At 40.9% G+C, this 24,053-nt stretch overlaps 3 protein-coding genes across 6 annotated transcripts; 1 reads left to right on the top strand and 2 right to left on the bottom strand.

Annotated features, from left to right (window-relative positions):
- Positions 1-2: 2 nt before the first annotated feature.
- Positions 3-7,965, bottom strand: usp30 (ubiquitin specific peptidase 30). Of its 3 annotated transcripts, none has more exons than XM_058635743.1 (13): positions 7,799-7,965; positions 6,384-6,493; positions 6,112-6,285; positions 5,189-5,292; positions 4,988-5,086; positions 4,584-4,629; positions 4,366-4,460; positions 4,220-4,279; positions 4,052-4,138; positions 3,881-3,961; positions 3,390-3,612; positions 3,186-3,294; positions 3-2,012 (listed from the first exon to the last, which is right to left on the bottom strand). In XM_058635743.1, exons 1-13 carry the CDS (start codon positions 7,867-7,869, stop codon positions 1,760-1,762), a joined length of 1,512 nt encoding a protein of 503 aa, XP_058491726.1. In that variant the 5' UTR covers positions 7,870-7,965; the 3' UTR covers positions 3-1,759. The 3 variants fall into 3 exon arrangements, with proteins under 3 accessions (XP_058491726.1, XP_058491727.1, XP_058491728.1); XM_058635744.1 differs by lacking the exon at positions 7,799-7,965 and adding an exon at positions 7,656-7,769; XM_058635745.1 differs by lacking the exon at positions 7,799-7,965 and adding an exon at positions 7,522-7,632.
- A 1,194-nt stretch (positions 7,966-9,159) lies between these two features.
- svopa (SV2 related protein a) lies at positions 9,160-18,320 on the top strand. The gene is made up of 16 exons (XM_058635508.1): positions 9,160-9,492; positions 11,605-11,765; positions 11,850-11,935; positions 12,605-12,703; positions 13,774-13,845; positions 13,966-14,090; positions 14,189-14,252; positions 15,284-15,409; positions 15,508-15,636; positions 15,716-15,789; positions 15,874-15,950; positions 16,735-16,839; positions 17,506-17,617; positions 17,719-17,800; positions 17,937-18,026; positions 18,114-18,320. The coding sequence occupies exons 1-16, from the start codon at positions 9,446-9,448 to the stop codon at positions 18,318-18,320; spliced, it is 1,656 nt and encodes a 551-aa protein (XP_058491491.1). The 5' UTR covers positions 9,160-9,445.
- LOC131463659 (D-amino-acid oxidase-like) lies at positions 18,259-23,643 on the bottom strand. Of its 2 annotated transcripts, XM_058635510.1 has the most exons (12): positions 23,483-23,642; positions 22,718-22,913; positions 22,519-22,633; positions 21,968-22,044; positions 21,771-21,836; positions 21,318-21,372; positions 21,123-21,227; positions 20,938-21,020; positions 20,678-20,795; positions 20,121-20,219; positions 19,899-20,036; positions 18,259-18,422 (listed from the first exon to the last, which is right to left on the bottom strand). In XM_058635510.1, exons 2-11 carry the CDS (start codon positions 22,909-22,911, stop codon positions 19,911-19,913), a joined length of 1,038 nt encoding a protein of 345 aa, XP_058491493.1. In that variant the 5' UTR covers positions 22,912-22,913; positions 23,483-23,642; the 3' UTR covers positions 18,259-18,422; positions 19,899-19,910. The 2 variants fall into 2 exon arrangements, with proteins under 2 accessions (XP_058491493.1, XP_058491492.1); XM_058635509.1 differs by lacking the exon at positions 18,259-18,422 and having other exon boundaries at positions 18,911-20,036; positions 23,483-23,643.
- Between the last annotated feature and the right edge of the window lie 410 nt (positions 23,644-24,053).

Raw genomic sequence — 24,053 nt, 5'->3', positions numbered from 1 at the left:
GACAGGTTTTGGTTATTTCTTTTAATACCTGAAAACAATAATCTTTACAGATTGCACACAAATACACACATTTTACATTAGAATATGCAAAAGTAACAAGAGGCTTTGCACCAGGCCACTTCTCACTTTGACTTTGTTGGTTCGGTCGGCACAAAAATGGCAGTTTATCATTTACACAGAGTGAAAAAAAAAAAAAACAACATTCAGAATAAATTGTCCAAAAAACCTGCAGTCTTGTTCTGGCTTTATTCGTCAAAAGCATAATCTCTTAAAACATCGGCAGCGTGTCAAACAGATCTCACAGAGGTCGTCTGATTCGTGCAGCACACATGGCATTTACATGATGAAGACCCTGGACATTAAAAGACAACATGGCACTTTAACCTCAACTGTGCAGCTCTGCAAATCATGACAGTGGTAAGGATTATTAGAAACGTACAAAAATATCAATATTCAACAGCTTATGAACTGTGTTGATCGAGGAGAGACAAAGCACACTGCTGGGGATGATTACGCAAACAAGTTTTTTTGATTTTTCCCTGCTTCTTAAATGTAAATATATCCTGTACCAAAATATTACATGATGGTAAAATGAATTAGCTTAAGACGGTCCGATCATTAACTTTCTGCACTCTCGAGTGGTTGGTTACATTTGTTTGTCACTTTAGAACCTCCGTCCTGCAGGTGAGAGGTGAACAGAACGTTCAGTGGCTACCACACAAGTATTTAAGTATGACACCCAGCACAAGTAACATCTTCACAAAGCAGGGCTGAACAATTAACTCGTTTTGAAACAGTTTGGAAGTTTTGATTTCCATATTCAATGCCCGAAAACTGTAATACATAATAAAAACCTTGCATTAGAAAATATTTTTATGGTTTCATGATGTGATGCTCCATCTCCTTTTAAATGTATTACAGTATAGTGATGTGAAACTTGATTTAAAGCAGTGGTTCACAAACTTCTTATACCAAGTACCACCTGAGGAAAATATTGAGCTCTTATCACCATGAACGTTAAAATACAGTGGCGTAAATAAACAGGTCGAGCAAAGTCAGCTACAGACTTTACACAGGAGGCAGATAATATTCCAATTAACATCATTTAGATTAAGATGGAGCGAGAGATGAGGTGACTATAATTATTCTTATTTTTGTGTTATTTGTTTAATTTTCTCAGCTCCACTCCGATCACATACCCTGGTATAAACAGTAGAACAGTATTTCTGATTTTCCTCCCCAGTACCACGAGAGGAAGCTCACATACCAGTTTTGAGAACTATGGATTTACAACGTAATGTTGCAAATCACAGCGCAAATGCAATAAAGAAAATGTCACTAAATCATCACTCCTACTATAATAAGCTACTTCTGCCGAGTCAACGCTCACACATGAACAAAAGCTGGGCTATGACCTAAACATCCTGCGTGAGCTGTGATTTGTCCTGTAGAAGCCACTATGTTACATGACAGACACCGTTACAAAAAACATCTTGCAGGTCCACGGTGTTATGGATTACACACGTCCAGGCAAAGGGTCCACCGCTGGATTTCAAGTCAGAAATCATTCCATAATCTCTGACGCGTTGTTGTGATCCATGATACAAAATCAGCTCCCACAACAACTCTACACTGGCTTTCCTCTCCGGTCTCAAAGTCATAATCCACCAATTCAGAACCATGTTGTGACGGATTCACGTCGCTGCCACAGTTTGGAAAAAAACATCCAGTCAGTCAGTCGGTCAGTCAGTCTCTCGGGTCACTCCTCTGAAGGCAGGGCGAGGTTCGGTCTCCGGACTCTCTCGTAGAAGAGCATGTAAGCGTTGGAGGACAGAACCTCGTGCAGAGTGGCCTTTCGCACCGAGTCGTCTGACACCCACAGCCACTGGGAACTGAGGGACGACGAGCCGCGTGGTGAGGAAGGGCTGCGGCGGTAAGTCACGAAATGCCCCGAGTGCATGTCGCCGTGGTGAACCAGCACCGCTGTGAGCTGGAAAAGGTACTCTGGAGAACTGCGGGAACAATTACACAGACAGGTGACAAGTTAGTGAACTCCTTTTATTGTTGCAATGTGACAAACTGCTTTGTTTAAAAATGTGGTATTTATAAGCAGACAGTCGCTCACATTGAAAACATCAGCAAGGATACATTTAAAAAAATAATAATAATTCACCCATAAAACCTATGCCTGCTTATGCTTACAACAGGGTTCCCACACCTTGGTTGACTTCAAATTCAATGACTTTCTAGACTTTCCAGGACCAACTCCCTCAAATTCAAGGACTGAATGTGCTGACACAGCTTAAGATGGAAGGAATTTGTATGAGCCGCTTCACCCATGGTGTCCACTTTTATTGATTTGCAGCACGCTCTGCATCTGGACAAGTGATTGTCCTTGGGATCTTGGTCAAAGTCAGTCTTTGTAATTTTCTCTCATGAGCCAGAGATCTTGGAATTTGCATTTCCCAGCATCACGTTGTAATTTTCTCTCTCTTGTTTAACGTTACTTCCTCATTGTTCTGCGTCAACGGCGGAGAGAGGCAGTGGACAGTGTCCACAACACAGCTAGTAATTATGACTTGACATTTTTTCTGTGTAGACATAGTCTACGTACATCTAGCAATGCAGGGCATGAAACAGTTAGTGGCGTCATGACAAACAAGGGAGACGTTTACGTAAATATCAACTTAACTTCTTTCTTGCACAAAATTCAAGCACTTTCAATGATCCATGTCTGTTTAGATAAACTTCAAGGATGTGTGGAGGGAACCCTGTTGCAATATCTTAATATTGCAATATTTTCTGCCACTATATTTTGCCTTCACTGGCTGAAAACTGAAATGTGTAAACCACTTTATGATTTTACACCACACTATTTATGAGTTGTTTATCCACTGCTGCCTCCGTGACTAGCTTCAAATATGTTATCTTGCGACTTTGGTGTGTGAAATCCATATTTCCAGTTTTCCTATGTGGCACAAACTTACAAAAACAAGAGCACAACAGAGCAGCACCTCCTGTGTACCCATAAGCTAAAATCAGTGATTGTCTAATGGTATGATAAAGAGGTGAACATATTCTGGCGATATTCTAGACAACAAAGGCCACTCAGTTGTATGTGCGATGCGATGTGTCGCTACCTCATAGAAACACACTTCAAACTGAAATAACCCTCGTAAAGTTACCTGAAGCCGTATGTGACGTTGAGCTGTGGGTTGACACCAGGAGGGTGAAGAAAGAAAGATGAACAGTTTCCATTGAAAAAAGGTTTGTTGTTGTTGTGATGCTCTGTGTCTGGAAAACAGAGGACGACAAATGTAGTTTTTGTGTGCAACACATGATGAAAAGAAACGCAACATTAGATGACGATAACGTTACATGTAACGTACCAGTGCCATTGGCTGTGGACTTTTCAATGACACCGTCTGTATCTTCAGCTTTCTTGGGCTTTGGTGCACACGGGAGCTGCGCGTTTCTCTGCGAGGAAATGTTGTGTTTGTATCGGTCCATCGACAGATACTCTGTGAACTGCACGTGCTCCTGTTTTTTGACGGGAGTTCCTTCGTTGGACCACGTCAGTCTTTGTAAGTGGATGCAGAGGCACTGGGGGAGCTTAACGGCAGTCACAGAAAACAAAAAATATAGTTATTTGTTACCTCTCTTGATCTTCTCACTCTGCAGATATCACACAAACACTGTATTTGGATGCTGCTAAGTAAAAATAACTGTGCATACGCTATCTGTGTGTTTGTATACAATTTTACTAATATACTGCATCTAAAAGAGCATATACAGTGTACACAGAGTAGTTTCTTACAACGGATTAACATCTCATAATATTAAACTGACACTGACATTTAAAAATATAAATGACAGTTACCTTCCCAAGTTTTAGGTGTTTCACAAATGTTGTCCTCTGACTTTTCAGAAACTGGCCATTCACTGTGTTCTCTTGTTGAAGCTGAGGAGAAACAGTCAAACACAGAATCCATCTATAGTTTTCACTGAATTACTGATTACAACCGGGACACTGACACTGAAGTTAATGTACCTTTGTGCAGTTCTCACACTCCACTTCTTTGATGGTTTCTGAGGAGATGAAATGCTGAAGACACTGATCTAGAGAGAGAGGTTGACCCTGAGGACGAGTACAGACCAGATTATGACTGACAGAGCAACAAAAGGTATATTGTGCCTGTATTATATTGTTTTCACTCACCCAATGAGGTAAAGGGATGGAGAGGGAGAGACTCTCAAATGAGTCATATCGCACTGGACTCTGTTAAAAGAAAGAAATAATGTTAGTAATCACTTACAGAAAGTCTGGCTCTTCTCTTCACCGTCTGAAAAACCAAACCAACTCACTTGTAGTCTGCAGCGCTTGCATGACATGTTGCTTGTTAAACGGCCATGAAAAGGATGCTGAAACTTCCAGTGATTTGGTATTGGATGGAGAGGCGCTGCGAATCGAGAGATTCATGACGTTAAAACTACTTTTCTGTATCATTTTAAGTTAAGTAAGTAATTTAAGTATAAATTATAAGTTTAATATTCTGTGCTCCATAATTCCTTTGTAGACTTACCTCGACTTCTGCAGGTCATGGTTTTCTCATCTTGATCAGGGAGACTCTGGTATAAAACAAACATATACACACAGAATAATATGCATGACTGGTGAATGTGTAGGACAGTGATTCCCAAAGTGTGAACTGTGGCCCACATGCAGCACCGCCATGGCACGTGAAAGGTCAGTAAATATAAATAAATGTTTTTAAAATTACAGTTTTGTAATTATTAGGATTTTAAATGCTGTAAAATCTGTGTGATAGATTTTAAGAAAGGAATAAAACAAAGCCATAGCGTTTCAATTATGTGTCATTTTTCTTTTACCTGACCCAGGATAGCAGGTAATATACTGTGTATATAGCTGGAGGAAGGCAACATGCAAAAGAAACGATTCTGTCCATGTTGGGAAATTATAACTTGCCTCAAGGGAATGCATGTCAAACAAGTGAGTCACTTTAGGCTGACGATCCCGCTCCTCCTCCAGAGAAGATGTAAGGACATGGAACAGTTCATGTGCATCCTAGAGGAAATAAAGCAACACGAATAGAAAACAGTGGACTTAAATTACTAAACGCATCATGTAAAGCAAAAGAAAATACTACTCAACAACAAGATGACCAACCTGCTCTTCAAATGAACTAATGTGCCACCGGTACAGTCTGAGAATGTCCAGGAGGCATCCAGCATCAAGAACATCTTCCTCTCCAGGTTCGTCACTGGACAGAGCTGTCAGTGGACAAAAAGCCTCCGTGTCAAACACATGAACAAACGGATTTCCTAAATCAATTTGATTCCAATTCACAAAGGTTTGATATCAAAGAATTAAGATATATTTCGGTTTCATCTGTAAAATTCAAATTTCAAAATTTCCCTTTCGGTTATGTATATTATGTGAACTGCACTGTTGTGTGATGAGTGATCTAAATGTCATGACCGAAATATATAAATAAATAAATAAAAATGAGATCTCTCTAAACTGGTGCAAAATTCATTCTCAAACCTTGAAAACCTGTTTGAGTTCACAATATATAGCCTAGAGTCTATGTAACACTACCAAATTGTCCAGCAGAGGGCAATGTGAGCACATCATCAAAAGACAACAGTCAGGTTAAGCTGCTTTGCAGTGACAGTGGAGGACACATAATAAATTATAAACTGTCCTCTTGAGCTAGTGCCAATAGAGCCGACAACTCTCAGTCATAAAGACAATCCCGGTCATGTCTGCGTGACCACGAGTCTCACGAGATTTGACCAGAAGATATAGGAAAAGGCATGTTTTAAAAGATCAATCTAATGATTTTATATCAATGAAGATTGGTATTTCATTCATTGTCTACCGCTGTATCCTCTAAATGAGGGTTCATGGATCGCTGGAGCTAATCCTAGCTGACACAGGGCAAAAGGCAGGGTGCACCCAAGACAGATGACCCCCAAGAAAACCTACACACACGGGGAGAACATGCCAAACTTTTTGCTGCAAGGCAACAGTACTAGCCATGAACAACAGATTTCCACTAAACTCCATGACCAAATGGTTTTATATACCTTTGAGCACCTGAAGCAGTGTGCTGGACAGCCGGTTGTCTGTGGAGGACAGGTTCGTAGGTGAACCTGAAAGCTTCTGCAGCCACCCGATAAAAGACGGACATGCTGCCAAACCCTGAAGCAAAGAATTCAGAAAGCAGGTGTTGCCCAAGTTCAACAGACCAGGAACCATACCTGTAAGAAGACACAAGTAGTCATTGTAGATTACTGCTTTCTAACCGATACCCTTCATTTAACAATGAGTGAATTACATTGCCCAACCAAAAACCTACCTCTCTTTCTCTTCTTTCTGTCTGTAATTGGGCCCCACAAAACGTAAACTCCAGCTGCAATCGCAGCAGCAAGACCACCGATGACGCCCCAGTTTTTAATCATCTTGTTTCTGGGAAAACAATATGCAGTAAACAAAAAAAGTGAGGTGTTGAGCCACAAGAATAACTTCAGTGTAACATGACATTGATTCTAAAAGTCTCAGCTCCACTGGTGGGATAAACACCATTCTTCAAAATAACAGACAATATATGGACACCTGTCAATTATTAAATTGGGGCTGTCCTGACTTTGGGCATGGCCCCTTATTTCCAATGAAGGTCAATCTTGACACTTGAGCATACAAAGACATGTTGGACAATGCTATGCTTCCAACTGTGTGGCAACAGTTTGAGGAAGGTCCTTTTCTATTTCAACATGACTGTGCCCCAGTGTACAAGCAAGGACTATAAAGACACAGTTTGACTTTGAGTTTGGTGTGGAAGAACTTGACTGGCCCACACAGAGCCCTGCACCTTTGGGATGGGCAGATATTGTGAGCCAGGCCTTCTCGTCCAACATCAGTGTCTGACCTCATAAATGCTCTACAGAATGAATGGACACAAATTCCCATCGAGAGAAACACTTTAAAATCTTGAGGAAAGTCTTCCAAGAAGTGTGGGTGACCAACTCTATTTTAACTGTGTCTGTATTTGAATACGTCATTACAGTCAAGTGGTTTAACAGTCAGGTGTCCCAATACTTTTGTCCATATAGTGCGTTTCCTCTCTTGGTGTGTTTTGGTGATAGTGGTGAATGGAGCTGTCTAATTTGTGAGTTGAAAATCTCCCACTAACTGGAACACTGTTTGGGTAAAACCCTGTCACTCTGGAGGATCCAGGTGACGGTACAACACACAGGTAACAACAACACATCCTTGTGGTCTGGTAAGGAAAGTGGAAACTTGTTTGACAAATGTTAAATAAAAAAAAACATTAATGCATATTGTGACGTGGTCAGCCATCGCCAGCCGTCGCCGGTCACTACAATATTATTTGTCTACGTTGCGACACGCGCCCTATTATCCCAAACCTATCATCGCATAGACCCTGTACTAGCTCACACCACCGTTAGCATTCGCTAGCATTCTGCTTATCTTACCGAGCACAGGTTAGGCTGCCCTCGGTGAACTATGTCGCTTCCATGAACAATTATTTAAGTTATTATCTTCGAGCATAGTCGCAACATGTCACTGCTGTGTTTGACCGTCAGCAGCAACTTGAATAAACACTAACCCGGACTGTCTGCGCATGTTGCACTTTTTTGGGTCCAATGTACGTCGGCGTCGTAGCCCGCGTTCACTCCTGACCCAGTGCAGCAGCAGCAGCAGCAGCTCAGCTGCGGGTGTTGTTGTAGTTGCCAGATGGAGAGATTTTACCTGATTACGGGTCCAGTTCCAAGAAACTCCCCGACAAGCTTATCAGAGGTCTCAGGTCTGTACCGCAACATCCTGTTTTCATTGCGGAACGCTGCTACGTGCTGGTGTGTTTCAAGACGGACATACGGAAAAATGGGCGGATGTGTGCACACAGTTGCTGCTCCGGGTAGTGTTTGTTATTTGTGTCGCACCTGTGAATGAGAACCACATTCACAACAAGAAGATGGAAACAGAAAGAAAGCAGCAAACAACTGCGAATTAGTAGCTACCGTGACTACCGTGGGTGCATTATAAAAAATGGAAACGGTTTAAATGTAAAAAAAAAAAATTACTGGTCAACTTGTAAATATGTACGGATGTCTGTCCATTATTGTCTCACCATTGGCCAGTTTTGCGCTTAGAAACTTAATTAATTAATTCAATTTTCATAAAGTTCAGGATTATATTTGGGACCCCTTTACCACCACCTCAGAGAAGGCTGTGCTTGATTATTATTGATACAAATGTGGCCTTATAAATTGCATTAATTATAGTTGTGTTATTTATTCCAAACTAGTGTTACTCATGTTTGTTTGTTTTAACATTAGAGGGCAGTAAAATGAATTTAATTCACACTTTTGTATTCAAAGAAGTGAAGCACCAAGTGTGCCGATACTGAACTTAAACCAGTTTAATGACGAATGTGAATGAGCAAAATAAAACCAAGTAATTTAACCTCAACACTATTTAGATATCTAAAGATATCTAGATTTCTTTAATATGTTAAAATGTTTTTTTTTTCTCTACTCACTACTGGCAACCCCTTAGTTTTCCTATGCCTTGGGTCGGCTCTGATCATTGTAATATTTGCTATATTTTATCAGGCGGAAGGAAAAATGGAAAATCAACCAAATACAAGTCAAAAATCTAGTTAAACCAATCGACATCAGCACTAGCTATAAAAAATATATTAAATACATTTCAAAGATTATGAAAAATAAATATACAAAATAAATCTTGTGAAAATAAACATCCACAAAGACTAGTCTGGGGCTGTGGATACCTGTCAGATTAAAGTAGCGGTATTGTCCCATCCATGGATGCATTACTGAACGGGCCAGGGGCCCAAGGGTTCAGGGGGCCCTGAAGCACAAACCTCTGTGCTACTATCCCCATATCTTTGCTACTATTTCATTTAATCCCGACGTTTTCCTCAGCCTTATAACAATGGTCATTAGGTGATGTCTTCACCTCTTAATAGGGCCCTCAGTCAAATTAAGTTAAATGATGTGTCTAAAAGGGCCACTCACTCATATTTTTAGTATCATTATTGAAATTATTAGTCAGGTGTTGGCTTAAAAAAAAGCACATTAAGAGTGTGGGGGCCCCTTTTCCAGTCTGAGCCCAGGGCCCCCACTGCCTCATAATCCGTCCCAGGTCCCATCACTGAGCGGGGACTGTTGACAGGTCACGTGTGGACCTCAGCGCTCCCACGCGGGCTCATCCATTATCCACGCTCCCGCTCCACGTCTCGCGCACGGCGTCCTCTCATTGGCCGGTTGTTCGGCGGACCCCGGAGCTGCAGGGTCGCTCTCCTCGGTGCTGAAATCGCTGCTTCTCCTCGAAGACAATGTGAACGACGATGAGGCGGAAAGGAGCGTCACGCCAATGCACACAAACATGGACGATGATCTGTTCCAACTGAGACAGCTGCCGTGAGTAAAACACACTCTCTCCGCATCTCAACGCCTTTTTTTCTCCGTGATATTCGGTCAATTGTCGAGCGTGTGTTTGTCCGACACGTCGTCCTCTGACAGCCTCGCGTCGTGTTTACATGATTATCTCTATGTGTGGAGCACAGAAAAATAACAGCAGTCATTTCATTTGAAAGCACATTAAAACAGACAGCCCTCTCTCCCTGATGGTACCGCAGGTTGTTTACAGCAGCATTTCTCTTAGAAGACTTATTTATTCACAGGGAGCAGCTTTACTGATATTTATCTCTGATGTGTTTTACATTACAATCACATGTCAGTGTTTGTTGTCATGCCTCAGTGTCTATTCGTGATTTACTTCAACCCTGCTGCACATGCATGAAGCTCTAATCTAATGATGACTATTGGTCAAATGTTTTTTGTATTACTTTGTATTATTTTGTGTCTTTTTTAGTCTTTCACTGTACAGCACTTTGGTCAGCGTATGCTGTGTGTAAATGTGCTTTATAAATTAAATTTACTTACTTACTAATCAGTGAATCCAATCCAGATTTATTTCTATAGCACATTTACAAGCAGCAGACTTGACCAAAGTGTGTATACATGACATTGTATTTCTATAAACATGTCATAACTGATTTAGAACTGTCTTGTCTAAACTTATAACTTGATACAATTGTTGTATTTCGGCTCCTGGTCTCTCTCTTATCTCTACCACCTCCCTCTTCTCTTCCCCCTTTCTCTCCCCTTTCCCCTCTCCTCTGCCCCCCCATTTTTCCTTTCACCCCAACCGGTCGAGGCAGATGGCCGCACATCTTTGAGTCTGGTTCTGTCAGAGATTTCTTCCTGTTAAAAGGGAGTTTTTTTTCTCTACGTTGTCATTCGGCGCTATACAAATAAAATAGAATTGAATTCAAAGAACTGTATGTGGTGTAAATACATAAAGCAGAATAAAAAAGCGGATTATAAAACTAATGAAACACAGAAAGGTCAATGAAAAATATTAAACACTAACAATGCCAACTCTTATACATGGTCAGGGAACCCAAGTGGTTTTTTTTAGATGAGATTTAAAAACAGTGAGTGTGGGAGCATAAAGATGGTGGAAATGTTTTACCTGTGATCCGGTGAAACAATAACTTTTTTAATCGATTATTTTCTCGATTAATCCAGTACTTGTTTGGTCCAATAAATGTCAGATAAAATGTTGATTGATGTTTCCCCAATCCTCAAAATGACGATGTCCTTCAGTTTGAGTGATTTCGTTGCTAAATGGAGCAAAGTAACCAGGGAATAATCACATGTAAGAATCTAAAAACGCCATCTTTATCAAAATAGTTGATGATTAATTTAGTAATCGCCTAATAATCGACTAATCAACTAAATGTTGCAGCCCTAAATCTATTACACACACATGTGATTGAACAATCAGAAGAGCATAAATAAGTAAATAATACAAAATGTAAAGAATAAAAAGAGTGTCACTGCACTACTTGGTATTAAAAGCCATCCTGAATAAATATGTTATTTATTTGTATTGTTGTGTAACCACTTTTTGTATTTTATCCTGAAGAGATTGACAGTGAAAATAACTGTAGCTTACAGAGAAAGACAGACGTTCCTGGATGAACTTGTTCCCTTACAAACTCGTATGCGGCAATGATGTTCATTTCAAGTCGACGGTGGTGTAATAATCACAGTGATTAGACATCACTGGCTCGCTCGCTCTCGAAGTCCTCTTTGCATGATTCAACTAATTATTATGCACACGTGGGAGAGGATTACATCCTCCATCACTAGAAAAACATACACTTGCATGGATAATTAGCTTTTATAAGCTTGTCAGGCAGCAAAGTTAAGTGTGCAGAGCTGCTTTCACTTGGCATTTCATCCATAGAGCGGCATCACCGCCCATTAACAAAATCACAGATAGAAAAAGCTCATAGATCACCTAGGCAACAGCCTCTGACTCTCATCTGCACTCAGGTTTGTCCTGGCACTGTAGTCTCCTGAAAAATCATCCGGCCGGTCATTTTGCAGTATGTGAGTCCTCTAATTTCCCTGCTCTCGTTGAAATGACCTGCTTATATTTGTTGTTTTTTTTGTATGTAGTGTTGTCCGCTTCCGACGCACAGGTGAGAGCACGCGCTCCGAGGATGATGGCGAGAACAGAGAGCAGGTTATCAGGATTGCTGCAGAGCATACTGACCTGGAGTCCGTGGCTCTCACAGATGGAGCTCCGGTACCCCGGGAGTTTGCCAACCCCACTGATGGTACAGTATGGCAGTTTTGGTTTTAAATCCTCAATCCTACTTGACATACTTGGATTAGACTCACATGCTCTCTCGTTCCTTCAGACACGTTCATGGTTGAAGATGCCGTAGAGGCCATAGGCTTTGGGACATTTCAGTGGAAGCTCTCCATCCTCACTGGTTTGTCCTGGGTGAGAAATGCTTTGTCCTTTGAATCAGTTATTGTCTGATCGCATGGTTTGGAAACTTGTCTCAGCAAGACAGTTAGAGCGCTCAGGAAACTATTTTAAATCATGTTCGGAGCCTTCTAAACAGTGAATTTGAGCTCCTCACCTTTTATACTCCAACCTACACGTCCCTCAATGAGAGTGCACCCATGTGTGTATGGCATTAGTTTGTGCATGTGTGTGTGTGAGAGGATGTGTGTTTGTGTGTGTGTGTAAACACACAAACATTATCAGGAATCCAAATATTTTCCCGCTAAAGCGCAGCCATCACTTTCGTTTTCTACTGAAAACATTGACTCATGCAATAACTTCAGGAGATCATCTCTCCTAGACAACTGGGCAAAAACATGATTGGCCCATTTTTATGAGCAAACATAAAAGAAAGAAAGTCTATTATTTTGTGACTTCTGCACAATTATCACTTCTCTCTGTATTTAAAAATAATATGCGATATATCATTTATCATAACTGACTCAACAACACACAAGAAGATGAAAAAAATGCATTTTGTGAAGCCTGAAGATGTCTTGTTTAGTTTTTATAATGTTTATATTCAATACATCATGTCTGTGCTGTCTGTCTTCAAACTGCAAAACAAATCTACTGTGACTTGTCACTTGTGTGTTTGTTTAGATGGCAGATGCCATGGAGATGATGATCCTGAGCATCTTAGCCCCACAGCTTCACTGTGAATGGAGACTGCCCAGCCTCGAGGTGGCACTGCTCACGTCGGTACTGAAGCTCTCTAATGTCCATAAAGTGCTTGTGCTTTCATTGCCTGACGACCTCCCTGATGGTTATCGATCGAGTGGTTGAATTGAACCGTGACAGCCCTGTGGAAAGCAGTGGTGCTCCTAATGGTTTCTAATGTCTGTAGATATGGCGCGTGCAACATGAGACAACTTGTAAACAAACGAACCGCAGTGGATTTTAGCGACCGCGTTTGAACGGCGCATATTTCTAATAAAATATCTCATTGAGACGCACAGCATTCATACTAACATTTAAAAAAAAAAAAGCACATTCAGTAAATTATAATGGCTCACACCAAAAAATAAAGCTGTTACACACTGACAGGAGGATGCAAACGCTAATCTCTTTACTCAGGGGGAAATCCAAGGTCGGTTGGTACACAGTAAACAGTCCATAAACAAAAGCACAAAACGCAGAGGCAAAAACAGGCAAAAGATCATAGAACGAAACCAGGGGTTCTCAAACCTTTTTATACCAATTTATACCACCTGAGAAAATATCGAGCTCTTGAAGTGGAGTAAATAAATAAGTCGAGCAAGGTCGGCTACAGATTTTTTACAGGAGGCAGATTTATTCCCAATAAGATAAGTTGCTCTCTCATCATCCTCCTCTTCCCTCACATACACTTCACACACTGGTATAGTGCCATTATTGTTGTTAATTGTTTTTGACGCACTCTGATTACATACCCTGGTGCAGTATATACAGTAGAACCGTATTTCTGATTTTTCCTCCAAGTAACACCAGAGGAAGCATATGTACCACAGTTTGATAACCATGGAATTTGAAAATCAAGGAATATACTGTATATATATGTACTACAAGAGGTTGGGGATAATTATGGGCGGGGTTAGCAATCAGGTCCGAGGAAGTGAAGAATCTGAAATGAGAAGTCAACACCAAAATAAAACAGGAAATTAACGATTCAGTCAAATAACACAAAACATCACCTTAACAGATGACAGATGTAACAAAGGCTGTTGTACTGTTTACAGTGTGTAAGTGTACAGGTTGTCCATCATATTAACTCTGTTTTTAATTGATTGCAGGCCGTGTTTATTGGGATGATGATCAGCTCCTCTCTTTGGGGAAACATCGCTGACAGATACGGCAGGAAGACGGTAAGTTTCCAATGATTTGCATCAATTTGACATGGAGATGATTTATGTTTGTGTTTTACTGTAAGACAAACGTATGTGTTTTCCTCATATTCACACACACACACACACACACACACACAGGGTCTGAAGATGAGCGTGTTGTGGACCATGTTCTATGGCGTGATGAGTGCGTTTGCACCCGTTTACGGCTGGATCCTTGTCCTCCGTGCACTGGTGGGCTTTGGCATAGGAGGAGCTCCACAGTCGTGAGTTAACAGAATTCATCGTTGTGTCAAACGACGCTGTTGTTAATGATTCAAGATTTTGGATTAACAGCGAAAATGTCTTGTCTTGTCTTTATCAGGGTGACACTGTATGCTGAATTTCTCCCAATGAAGTCTAGAGCCACGTGTATCCTGCTGATTGAGGTATAGGCCAACCTGTATTATGTCACACTACTAAACATCCACTTACCCATAGCCATAGTGTTTAAGCCTCAGTGCAGAAGTTCTGAGGAATTCTGAGTAGGGCTGCAACTAACAATCATTTTCTTGATTAATTGAGTACTTGTTTGTTACGTAAAATGTCAGAAAATCTTGAAAATTGTTGATCAGTGTTACCCAAACCTTGATGATGATGATGTTCTCAAATGTCTTGTTTTGTCCACAAACCAAAATGATTCTGTTTTAATGATTTCTATGTTCTATGTTCTATGAGCAAAGAAAGCAGAAAATATTCAAATTTAAGAAGCTGAAAAATCATAGAACTTGTTGGAATATTTAAAAAGGGAGTGTTTGTGTTAGCGAGAAGTTGGACACTGTCCACTGTCTCGCTCCGCCGTTGACGTGACATTCCATGCACAACAATGAGTGAGTAACGTGAAGCAGGAGAGAGCAAATGACGTGATGCCAGGGAACATTCCAAGATCTCTGGTTTACCAAAGAAAATGACAAAGACTGACTTTGACCAAAGATCCCAAGGACAATCACAAAAATGGATGCCACAGGCAAAGCGGCTCTTACAAGTTGCCCTCTCATCTTAAGATAATGTTAGAAAATTCACTTCTTGAATCTGAGGGAATTGGTCCTGGAAAGTCCTTGAATTTAATGTCAGCCAAGGTGTGGGAACCCTGGTTTGACTAGTTTTGTATTCTATTTTGTTCAGCCGTCTCCCTTTACTGGTGCTTTGTAGCTGTTTTGCGTCCACCTCACCTCACCTCAGTCAGTCATGATGTAAAGTCACTTCCTGTGTGCAGTGCAGGAATGTCATTGGCGACACAAGGAAAACACTAAGACAGCCAGAAAGAATTGTGTGGAGCTGAGAGGCTTAATCAGCATTGTGTGAACTCATCTCTGTAATGACACCCAGAAAACATGCACAGCACTGTTTTGCTCATAAAATGCCAATAACGTGACATTTTTGTTTTTCTAACTTACTTTGACTGTGTTTGCTTTTGCAGATATTTTGGGCCTTGGGCACCGTGTTTGAGGTCCTCTTAGCGATCCTGGTGATGCCCACTCTGGGCTGGCGATGGCTGCTCGGCCTTTCTACCATACCTCTCTTCATCTTTTCCATCCTGTGTTTCGTGAGTATGATGACGTCAACGGTATTGCAACGTCTTACTGTATGTGAACACATCAGATTACAGCTTTCACATTTTTTTTTGGTGGGTTGGCGGAGCAGTGGCTTCCAGAGAGCGCGCGATACGACGTGCTGACAGGAAACCAGGAAAAAGCTCTGGCCACGCTGAAGCGCATTGCCGCAGAGAATGGAGCACCAATGCCACTGGGAAAACTAGTCGCTGCCAGACAGGTGCAGTCTGTTTTCTACAAAACACATTATTCATGTATGGCCAGCTGTCGTGTTGAACACTGTCTAACCTTTTAATCAGGAGGAACGTGGAAAGATTCAAGACTTATTTTCATCAAAATTTCGCTGGACCACCGTCCTGCTGTGGTTTATCTGGTAAACAAAATTCTCCTTGTTCAACGAACATAATGAATCCGTGTTTTATGACGAATGAGCTCTGTTTCATTATTGTTTTCTCAGGTTTGCAAACGCCTTCTCCTACTATGGACTGGTGCTTCTGACCACTGAGCTGTTTCAGGAGGGAGGTGTATGTGGAAGTGAGTCACACACAAAGAACATGCATTTAAACTTGGCACAGCCATGAGGTGACTGACTCGTGTGATTCATTATCGTCAGCATTTAATGGTGAAGGGTCTGTATTTATATAGCACTTTTCTAGTCTTGATGAAAGCTGCTTTTACACTACAGTTTCTGCCACTCACACTTTCATCACACGCTGCCAGCACAGGAGCAACGTTTCTACCAACCTTTACTTTTACTCCACTATTTCCTCTAACTATATTTGTTACTCCTTACTACCAAATAAAATCAGAAAAAGAGTTTGTAATGGTCTGTATTTATATAGAGCTTTTCTAGTGCTTTACACTATAGTTTTGCTATTCAGCCATTCACACGCTGCATGGGGTTAAGTGTCTTGCTCAGGGACACATATAGACTAGAAGAGCCAGGAATTGAACCCACAACCTTCCAGTTGAAAGGCAACTCACCCTACCACTGAGCTACCACGGCTCATTCCTTACTCCCCACTTTTTTAAGTTAACTTAAGTTTTACTTCTAAAACTTAAGTACATTTTATATCAGAAAATGACTTTTGATACTGTCCTTTAGTACAGTAAATGTCATATACTTTAAGACTTTTAATATTATAAACAAGTGACTTCTACCAAAGTCTTTTTCTGGTAAAGATACTTTTACTCAAGTATCCCTTTAAGGTACTTTATACTGCAGATCATGGAACTGATCAGCATAGTACTCTGTGAAGTGAGCATCACAGACTGTAGACTGAGTGACTGACTGTTGTTGTTTTGTGCCGCCCTCTAGTGTCCAAAGGCAATAAGATGGAGCCCCCTTGCAGCTTGGAGTGTAAATATCTGAACTCTGACGACTATAAAGATCTACTATGGACAACGCTGTCTGAATTCCCAGGTACATGTTTCTTTATTCTCTTCAACATGTAATGTAATACTGTATTTTCCAGTAAATATGTACGGTGGTCATGTATGGTGACTGGCTTTTTACATCTAGTCTTTACAACAGTGTTTATTGTGGAAGTTAGGTATTGTTACCACATGTGAACTATTGTAATATTGTGATTATTAACATGTTATGATGAAATTTCATTTATTATATACTGCTGATGTTTGTTTTTTCACTGAAGGCCCTTTATGCAGACAGTTATTGAATGCTGATCAGTATTTACTTGTATCCCTGATAAACCAGACCAGTCAAACAGAGAGATGAACTGGAGAGAGCAGTGACAGTAACTAAGATTAGTGCTTACCTTTTGGTGATTTTTTTGTTGTTGCTTATGTTATTATTCTGTTTGGACTTGAGTTTGTAAGCTGTTATTTTTTGTTTACTAATTTACTAAATTAAAATCATGTGCTTTTCTATAAGAAGGCCGACAGTAGCAGGAATTGGAAAGCAGATTAGAAAACTGAAAAACAAATCACTTCCTGTGTGCAGTAGAGGAAAGTGTCTGGGTGACACAAGCTTTAAACACCACTCTATTGAGAAACAAAGAGAGTCATGTGAAGCTGATGTGTTTTACCGTGAAATCATTTGACAACTGTTTCTGTTTATTTTGCACAGGACTGCTGGTGACACTGTGGGCTATTGATCGACTGGGAAGGAGGAAGACTATGGCGCTGTGTTTCTTTGTCTTCTCGATGTGTATCATTCCACTCTATGGCTGTGTTGGGAGGTACTGTGGACCACACTTTCATATTTTTTTTTTCCAAACAGCTGATGAAGTGTGGACGCTGTGTTCATCCACTCTAAATGACACTGATCAATCTCTTGCAGAACGTCCATGACCGTGTTAATATTCATCGCCAGAGCCTTCATCGCAGGAGGGTTCCAGGCGGCGTATGTGTACACTCCCGAGGTTAGATATTCAATTACGCTGCAGTGTTTTGCTTGTATTGTTTAATATGCAAACAGAGTTTAGTCCAGCTTACATTAAATCAATAGCTGAGCAAAGAGAGACAGAATCTGAGCAGTGTTGTGTAAAACTCCTGCAGGTTTACCCAACAGCAACCAGGGCCTTGGGCCTGGGAACAAGCAGTGGAATGGCCAGAGTTGGTGCACTCATTACACCGTTTGTTGCACAGGTAACTCTCAGCTGTTACTTTTGAAATTTAAATACAGAATAACATGAAAAGGGGTTAAGATATTTGTTTCTGGTCTTCATTCTGCAGGTGATGCTTGAGTCCTCCATATACCTGGCTCTGTCCGTGTACTGCTGCTGCTGCCTGCTGGCCGCCATCGCCTCATGTGCACTGCCAATTGAGACGACAGGCCGGGGCCTGCAGGAGTCCAGCCATCGGGAATGGGGCCAAGAGATGATGGGCCGGGCCTCCTCCCACAGCTCAGAAGGAATCCCTCACTCTGGCTCCCAGGGCTGAGGACACGCTGGCTGGAGAACAACAGAGGACACTGCAGTGGAGAGGAGAGGCGACAGAGCTACACCAGCTTTCCGTGTCCATCTCCAGTCCCACCCTATGACCCTGTAAGCCAGGCAGCGCAACCTTTTCACACATCACTGTACTTGTAGTCTACAACCGCCATTGCTGTCACAGTTTTTCCACAGTGTAAGTGCACACAGGGTGACTGGGAAAAACCAAACGACCTGAACAAGTCAGAGAAAAAAATGGTGGGCACATTTGGAAACCTTATAGAAGAAGTGGGAATTCAAATATTCAAAGTATTTGAATCCTGTTTTTCTAATGTAAGAGAAATAAAAGGGCAACCAAGAAAGTGTTAGAGGAATTCGCTTCAAACAACTATCTTTTTTTAAGAGCCTTAAAACTACCTATTTAATTTGTGGTTGAGAGATCTGCTCTTAACTCAGTGGAAAAACAAGCTTTTATTTGCATTCTGGACATAGATGGTTAGAGAACTTGGTAAACAAATTGCCTCTCAAAATGCATTAATAACAAACTTAAATCTGGAGTTACTTGTGTCAAGGGAATGAAAGGAAAAAGTGGACAGTCAGTCATCATTATACTTTTTATTTAAACTAGAGTATTTCACATTCTAGTATTTATTCTCTCATAAAAAGTAAGGTTAAGACAGATTTAACTCCAGTTATTACTCTAATAACACGATTTCTGGATCATAATATGGCAATAAGCTGATAAATCTGTCAAAGTCTGAATCAGAGCATAATACAATCGACAAAGGTGCAAGATTTATAACACAAACTGAATGAGTCCACTGATCCTGGACAAATTATAAAAGTATTAGGACATTGCAATTTCGACACTGCAATGACCCAAATGTGTCTCAAATTTAAATAGCAGTAAATGAGTATATGGTGTTAGGACCATAAAGTCATGTTGCATCTTTTGCTTCACTCAGAGATTGTGCACAGATGGAACTCATTCACCCGGATGTTACTTTCTGTGAAAAGCGCATTGATACCTGGTTTAGTGTTGTCTTTGCTTTTGTTTGTTTAAAAAAAAAAAAGGTGATGTGGAAAAAGACTTTGACAAATCTGTTTCTATCAGTAACACACTGATGAAAGTAATAAAAAACAACAACACAAACGAACAGCATCCAGCACAGATCCAGCAGCAGGCTCACACTTAACCTGCCAGTGTTTGAGATAGAGTACTGCGTTGTGTGTCTGTGTGCACAGATTCTTGTCAATACTCTGGGTGTAAATGTGTATAATATCGTAGTAAATGATCTTTCAAAAAGAGCACTGGATTACTGTTGTTATTTTCTACTAAAGAAAATCTAAGATTTGGCTTCATCGCCAAATAATGTCAGTATCTACTTTTACTGAGCTTTTCATTGTCATGTAAACATTCTATACTTTTCAAATTATTGCTTCCATAGATGAACCATCTATTAATTAATACTGGACGGAACTTTTTGTAACATTTCATCATGTTACCCCCACTGATTTCTATTGCACTAAAGAAATTGCACTAAATTAAAAGGCACTGATTATGAAATTTAAATTGAAGTGTCTTCACCATGACTCAAATTTACAAGCGAGCTCTTGGTCCGTTGCCTTTTGCGTCCACGATCTGACCGAAGAGCCTCGCTGCCTCCTCAGCGCAGCCCCTGTGAATGGTGAGTCCGAAACCTCCATGGCCGTAGTTGTGGATCACCTAAAAGAATGTCACAATATTTTTTACAAGATCATACGACGGTCATTTTTCAGTTAAAAGTCCTGGTCAAAAAGTATGACTTACCTCCATGTTAGTAATACCAGCCTGAATGGTCTCCCGCTCCAGTCGGACTTTAGTTCTAACAGGTCTGAGGCCGGACCAGTCGTCCACTATCTTGGCATGCTAGTGTTGGACAACAAGACATTTAAGTTGTCCCACGTTTGCACCAAGAAAATGTGTCTATGGTCTATTTTGCACATTGTATTATTCTTATGTAACTGAAAACTATAGACTGTAATATAATAATTGTCATAGTCTTCTGGTTTGGTAAGTGAAACCCATGAAGGAGGATGGAAGTATGAGTTCAGCAGCACAGGATGTCACTTTTGTAATCTATGATTTAATTAAGACTAAAATCGATCGATGGTAGAGGACATATGAGTGTTTGATAGCTGGTATCTTCATGTCTGTGAATCCCAGGGTGAAAAAACTCGCCATGGCGCCAGTGAAATCACAAAGCTTTAAGGGTTCAACTGGAAGTCTATGACCATAGGTATCTCTGTCAAAGCCAACGTGATGAACAGAGTGAAGGAATTTATCAAAATGACTCTCTGACAATCAACATTTTAGCATCAGCAAACCTGGAGACTGGGCACGAGCTTGCAGGCCTCTTCCCAGATGTCCTTATGGTCAATGGAGTTGTTCTGTTCACTCCAGTTTCCAATCTGGCAAACCCCACCCACAGTCACAAGACGACTCCTGCAGACAAGAGAAATTTAGAAATAAGAAATAAATCAAAGCCATACAACATCCAAATGCTACTACCAGCTGACATTGCAGACACTACTGAAAATGTGTCTGTGTGCTGCAGCCATTCATGGTATGGTGTCACTCGCACTACCCTGGGATGATGTACGGCGAGTTGTAGAATCCCGTCTTGAAGTTGTGGGTAATAATCCAATGCTTCAACCACGGAGCATCCACCTGAAACGCCGGGAAACAACACGACTCGTCCACTATTTCTCCTGCACTTTTATAGCTGCTCATACAAACTTTAAACAGACAATTAAAGTCGTTCACTCTCACCTTCACAATCTGACCGCGGCCTGGTTTCAGGTCTGGGTCCGGCTGAAGATCACCTGATCTCACGCCAGTGCAGTTAATGATCACGTCTGCCCCAGTTTCTGCCAACTGCAACAGGCAAGGACAATAAGAGATAACAACAGCGATTAGAGACATTCTGGAGAAGTTGGAGTTTAAGCAACTACAATAATGACTCACCTCCTTGAAGGACTCTATTTTCCTGTGGTAAAATTTCACTCCACGCTTCTGCAACCTGTGAATAACAAGGTGTTTAAATGGAGCACATAGTTGATTTAGTCATTTTGATCAGAATCACTATCAATGGTTTCTAAACTGACACTGACAACGTCTTGACCATGTGAGATAAGATAACATTTTATTGATCTCAGAGGGTAGATACAGGATTTATGGGCCAGTGGTTGGTCGGTGGTGGTGTTTAATGTCAGCTGGCATCTGCGATGTTACTTTATCGTCATATTTATAGGCCAGTGAACAAATCCCAGAGTTTTTTTTATAGCCACCAATCTGTGTTCTCTTTCATCTTTGTGCTGGGTCGTAAATGTTGCATCACACAGGTGCCACATTATGACGAAACAGAGTTCAGTTCAGAGCTTGTGAAAGTTTTAATGCTGAAATAAGTTAAATACTCACCAATCCATCAGCCAGGGCAAGTAAGTTTTGCCTTCCACCATGAGAGCAGTGTTGAACCACCCATAACTGGACATAGAAAGAAGACACAAATATAATCTGAGAGCTTCATCAGACAAAGATAGTGAGAGAGTCTTTCTGTTGTACTGTGGTGGTCATGGATTATCTCGTCTTATCAACACAACAGAGCGAGAACCTACCTGTATCCAGGAAACAACTGCAGCTCCCGGTCACTGAGCTTTCTGAAACCTAGGACAGAATCTTTAAAGGAAGGATCCTGCGAACAAAAACAAATAAAAACACAATGACACCAACACACGGGAGACAGAATCCCAGCTATAACACCGGAGTCTGCCAGTAAACACAACCATGAGAGAGGCTACTTTTTCTCTTTTTTTTTCAACACGGCTCATGTGATCTAGATTGTTTACTTTTAACATGTGGTGTGATGAAAAAGCAAACCAAATATCTCCTGCCAGACTCTCCATCTGTTTAAGCTAGTCCACACTAAACGCCAGTCCTCCTGTGATTTTTCTATGTAGATTGTATATAGGTATAGATATATAGTTCTTTTTTTTCTTTTACAGAAGAGGATTTGGGCCACATATGTTTAAAAATTCATAAATTAAAAAAGCCAGAATTGTGAGAATAAAGTCTTGACCTGCTTTCATAGAAGTTGTCAGTGTCATTTGAGGTCAGTTTTACTGTGTGTGTGTGTGTGTGTGTGCTTAAAGAGACAAACACTACTCACTGGGGTTGGTTCAGTGCAGACGTTATAGCCAGACTGAAGGAATATACCCATTTTTATGGACTCTGGTGAACTGAGGAAGCTCAGCAAGTAGTCAAATGTCTCTTTATTCCATTGTCTGAAGGTAAGGACAAATACAGCATTAACGGGGGTACTGACTATTTTGTAGCCTGTGTAAAGAAGAGAAACAAAAGGCACTTACGTCTCATTGACGTTGCCTTTGTCGTACAGGTACGGCTGCCAGAAGCCGGCAGCTCCATCACTCGTGGTCAGTGGAGTGAAACGGTCTGCGTACACCTCGATGGTCAGAGGAGTGACAGTGGAATGATAGCGCTCATAGATGCTCTGAGCCGTCGATAGCCCGATGACGCCAGCTCCAATCACTGCCACGCGCATGTCTGCACAAATATGAGATACAACAACAAATGAAAGTTAGTCATCATACGTGTAGTTCTGTATTCTGCTACATCAGATTGGACACTGGTTAATGAATTAAGTATATTCATTTATTTCTTACTTTCTCACAAACACAAAGAATTCAATCACTTCATCATGTCACTTGCTAAATCTAATATTCACAACTAATATATATAGTTTATACAAGCCATCCTTTATTATTCTCCAGACTGAAATTAAACCATATGTTAAACAAATATTGTACTTATGCACACAGAGACTTGTTATTACTTTGTTGGTTCCCAAAATTTGAGTAGATTATTAGCCAGTAATTACATTATAGACTTTTATAACGTGAAGAAGGGACGAGTGTTTTGTATTAAAAGTCCAGCTGCATATTACGTAACAGAGAGCAACATGTACGTGAGTCTTGATCGAAGCAGCATTTTAGAGGTGACTGCAGAGGAAAACTAACTACAAAGTGCTGCATTATTTTAACACAAAAGCACACAGTGGATGCGGAAACTGTGTAGATAAATCACTCATCTAATGGAAAAAGTTTGAACTTTACCTCCAGTCTGGTATTCGGCTGCAGGATCTGCGGAAGTTTAGTCACACACAACCGGCTCATAACACTTCTCATGACACCGCCCGCCAGCCAATCAGTGAGAAGGCCTGACGAGGAGGGGGCGGGGTCAGCGCAAGAGCACGAGAGCTCACAACTAGGGGGCGGAGTCAACGCAGTTGTAGACATTCATCACGTACCATCTGTCAAGAACAGAGCAGACTGCTCGTTTCATACATATACTATATATAGATGATCAATCACAGTGTAAGTACTTAGTGAGTTAAGTTTAATTTGTTTAAAATTATACACAGTATACATTTTGGAGAAGTGGTGCTGTCATGAAAAAAAGGAGGAGCTTAATTCTGAGGGCTTGAAAGTGCTGCCTGCAAGCATGCAGCTATAATCAATATTTGCAAGACAATCATATAGCCATACATCACAATATCTGTCTATCTGAAGAAAACTAAAGGTCTGTGAAAAGTAAAAAGCCACTAGTAGCAAAGATATCAGGATAGAAGTGCAGAGGCTTGGGCTTCAGGACCCCCAGTCTTGTCGACCCTTTCAATAATCCATC

This window comes from Solea solea, chromosome 8 (genome assembly GCF_958295425.1).
Source record: "Solea solea chromosome 8, fSolSol10.1, whole genome shotgun sequence".
In the NCBI taxonomy this organism is placed as follows: domain Eukaryota; kingdom Metazoa; phylum Chordata; class Actinopteri; order Pleuronectiformes; family Soleidae; genus Solea; species Solea solea.
Note: the sequence above shows the minus strand (reverse complement) of the source record. Positions and strands in the feature narration are given on the sequence as shown.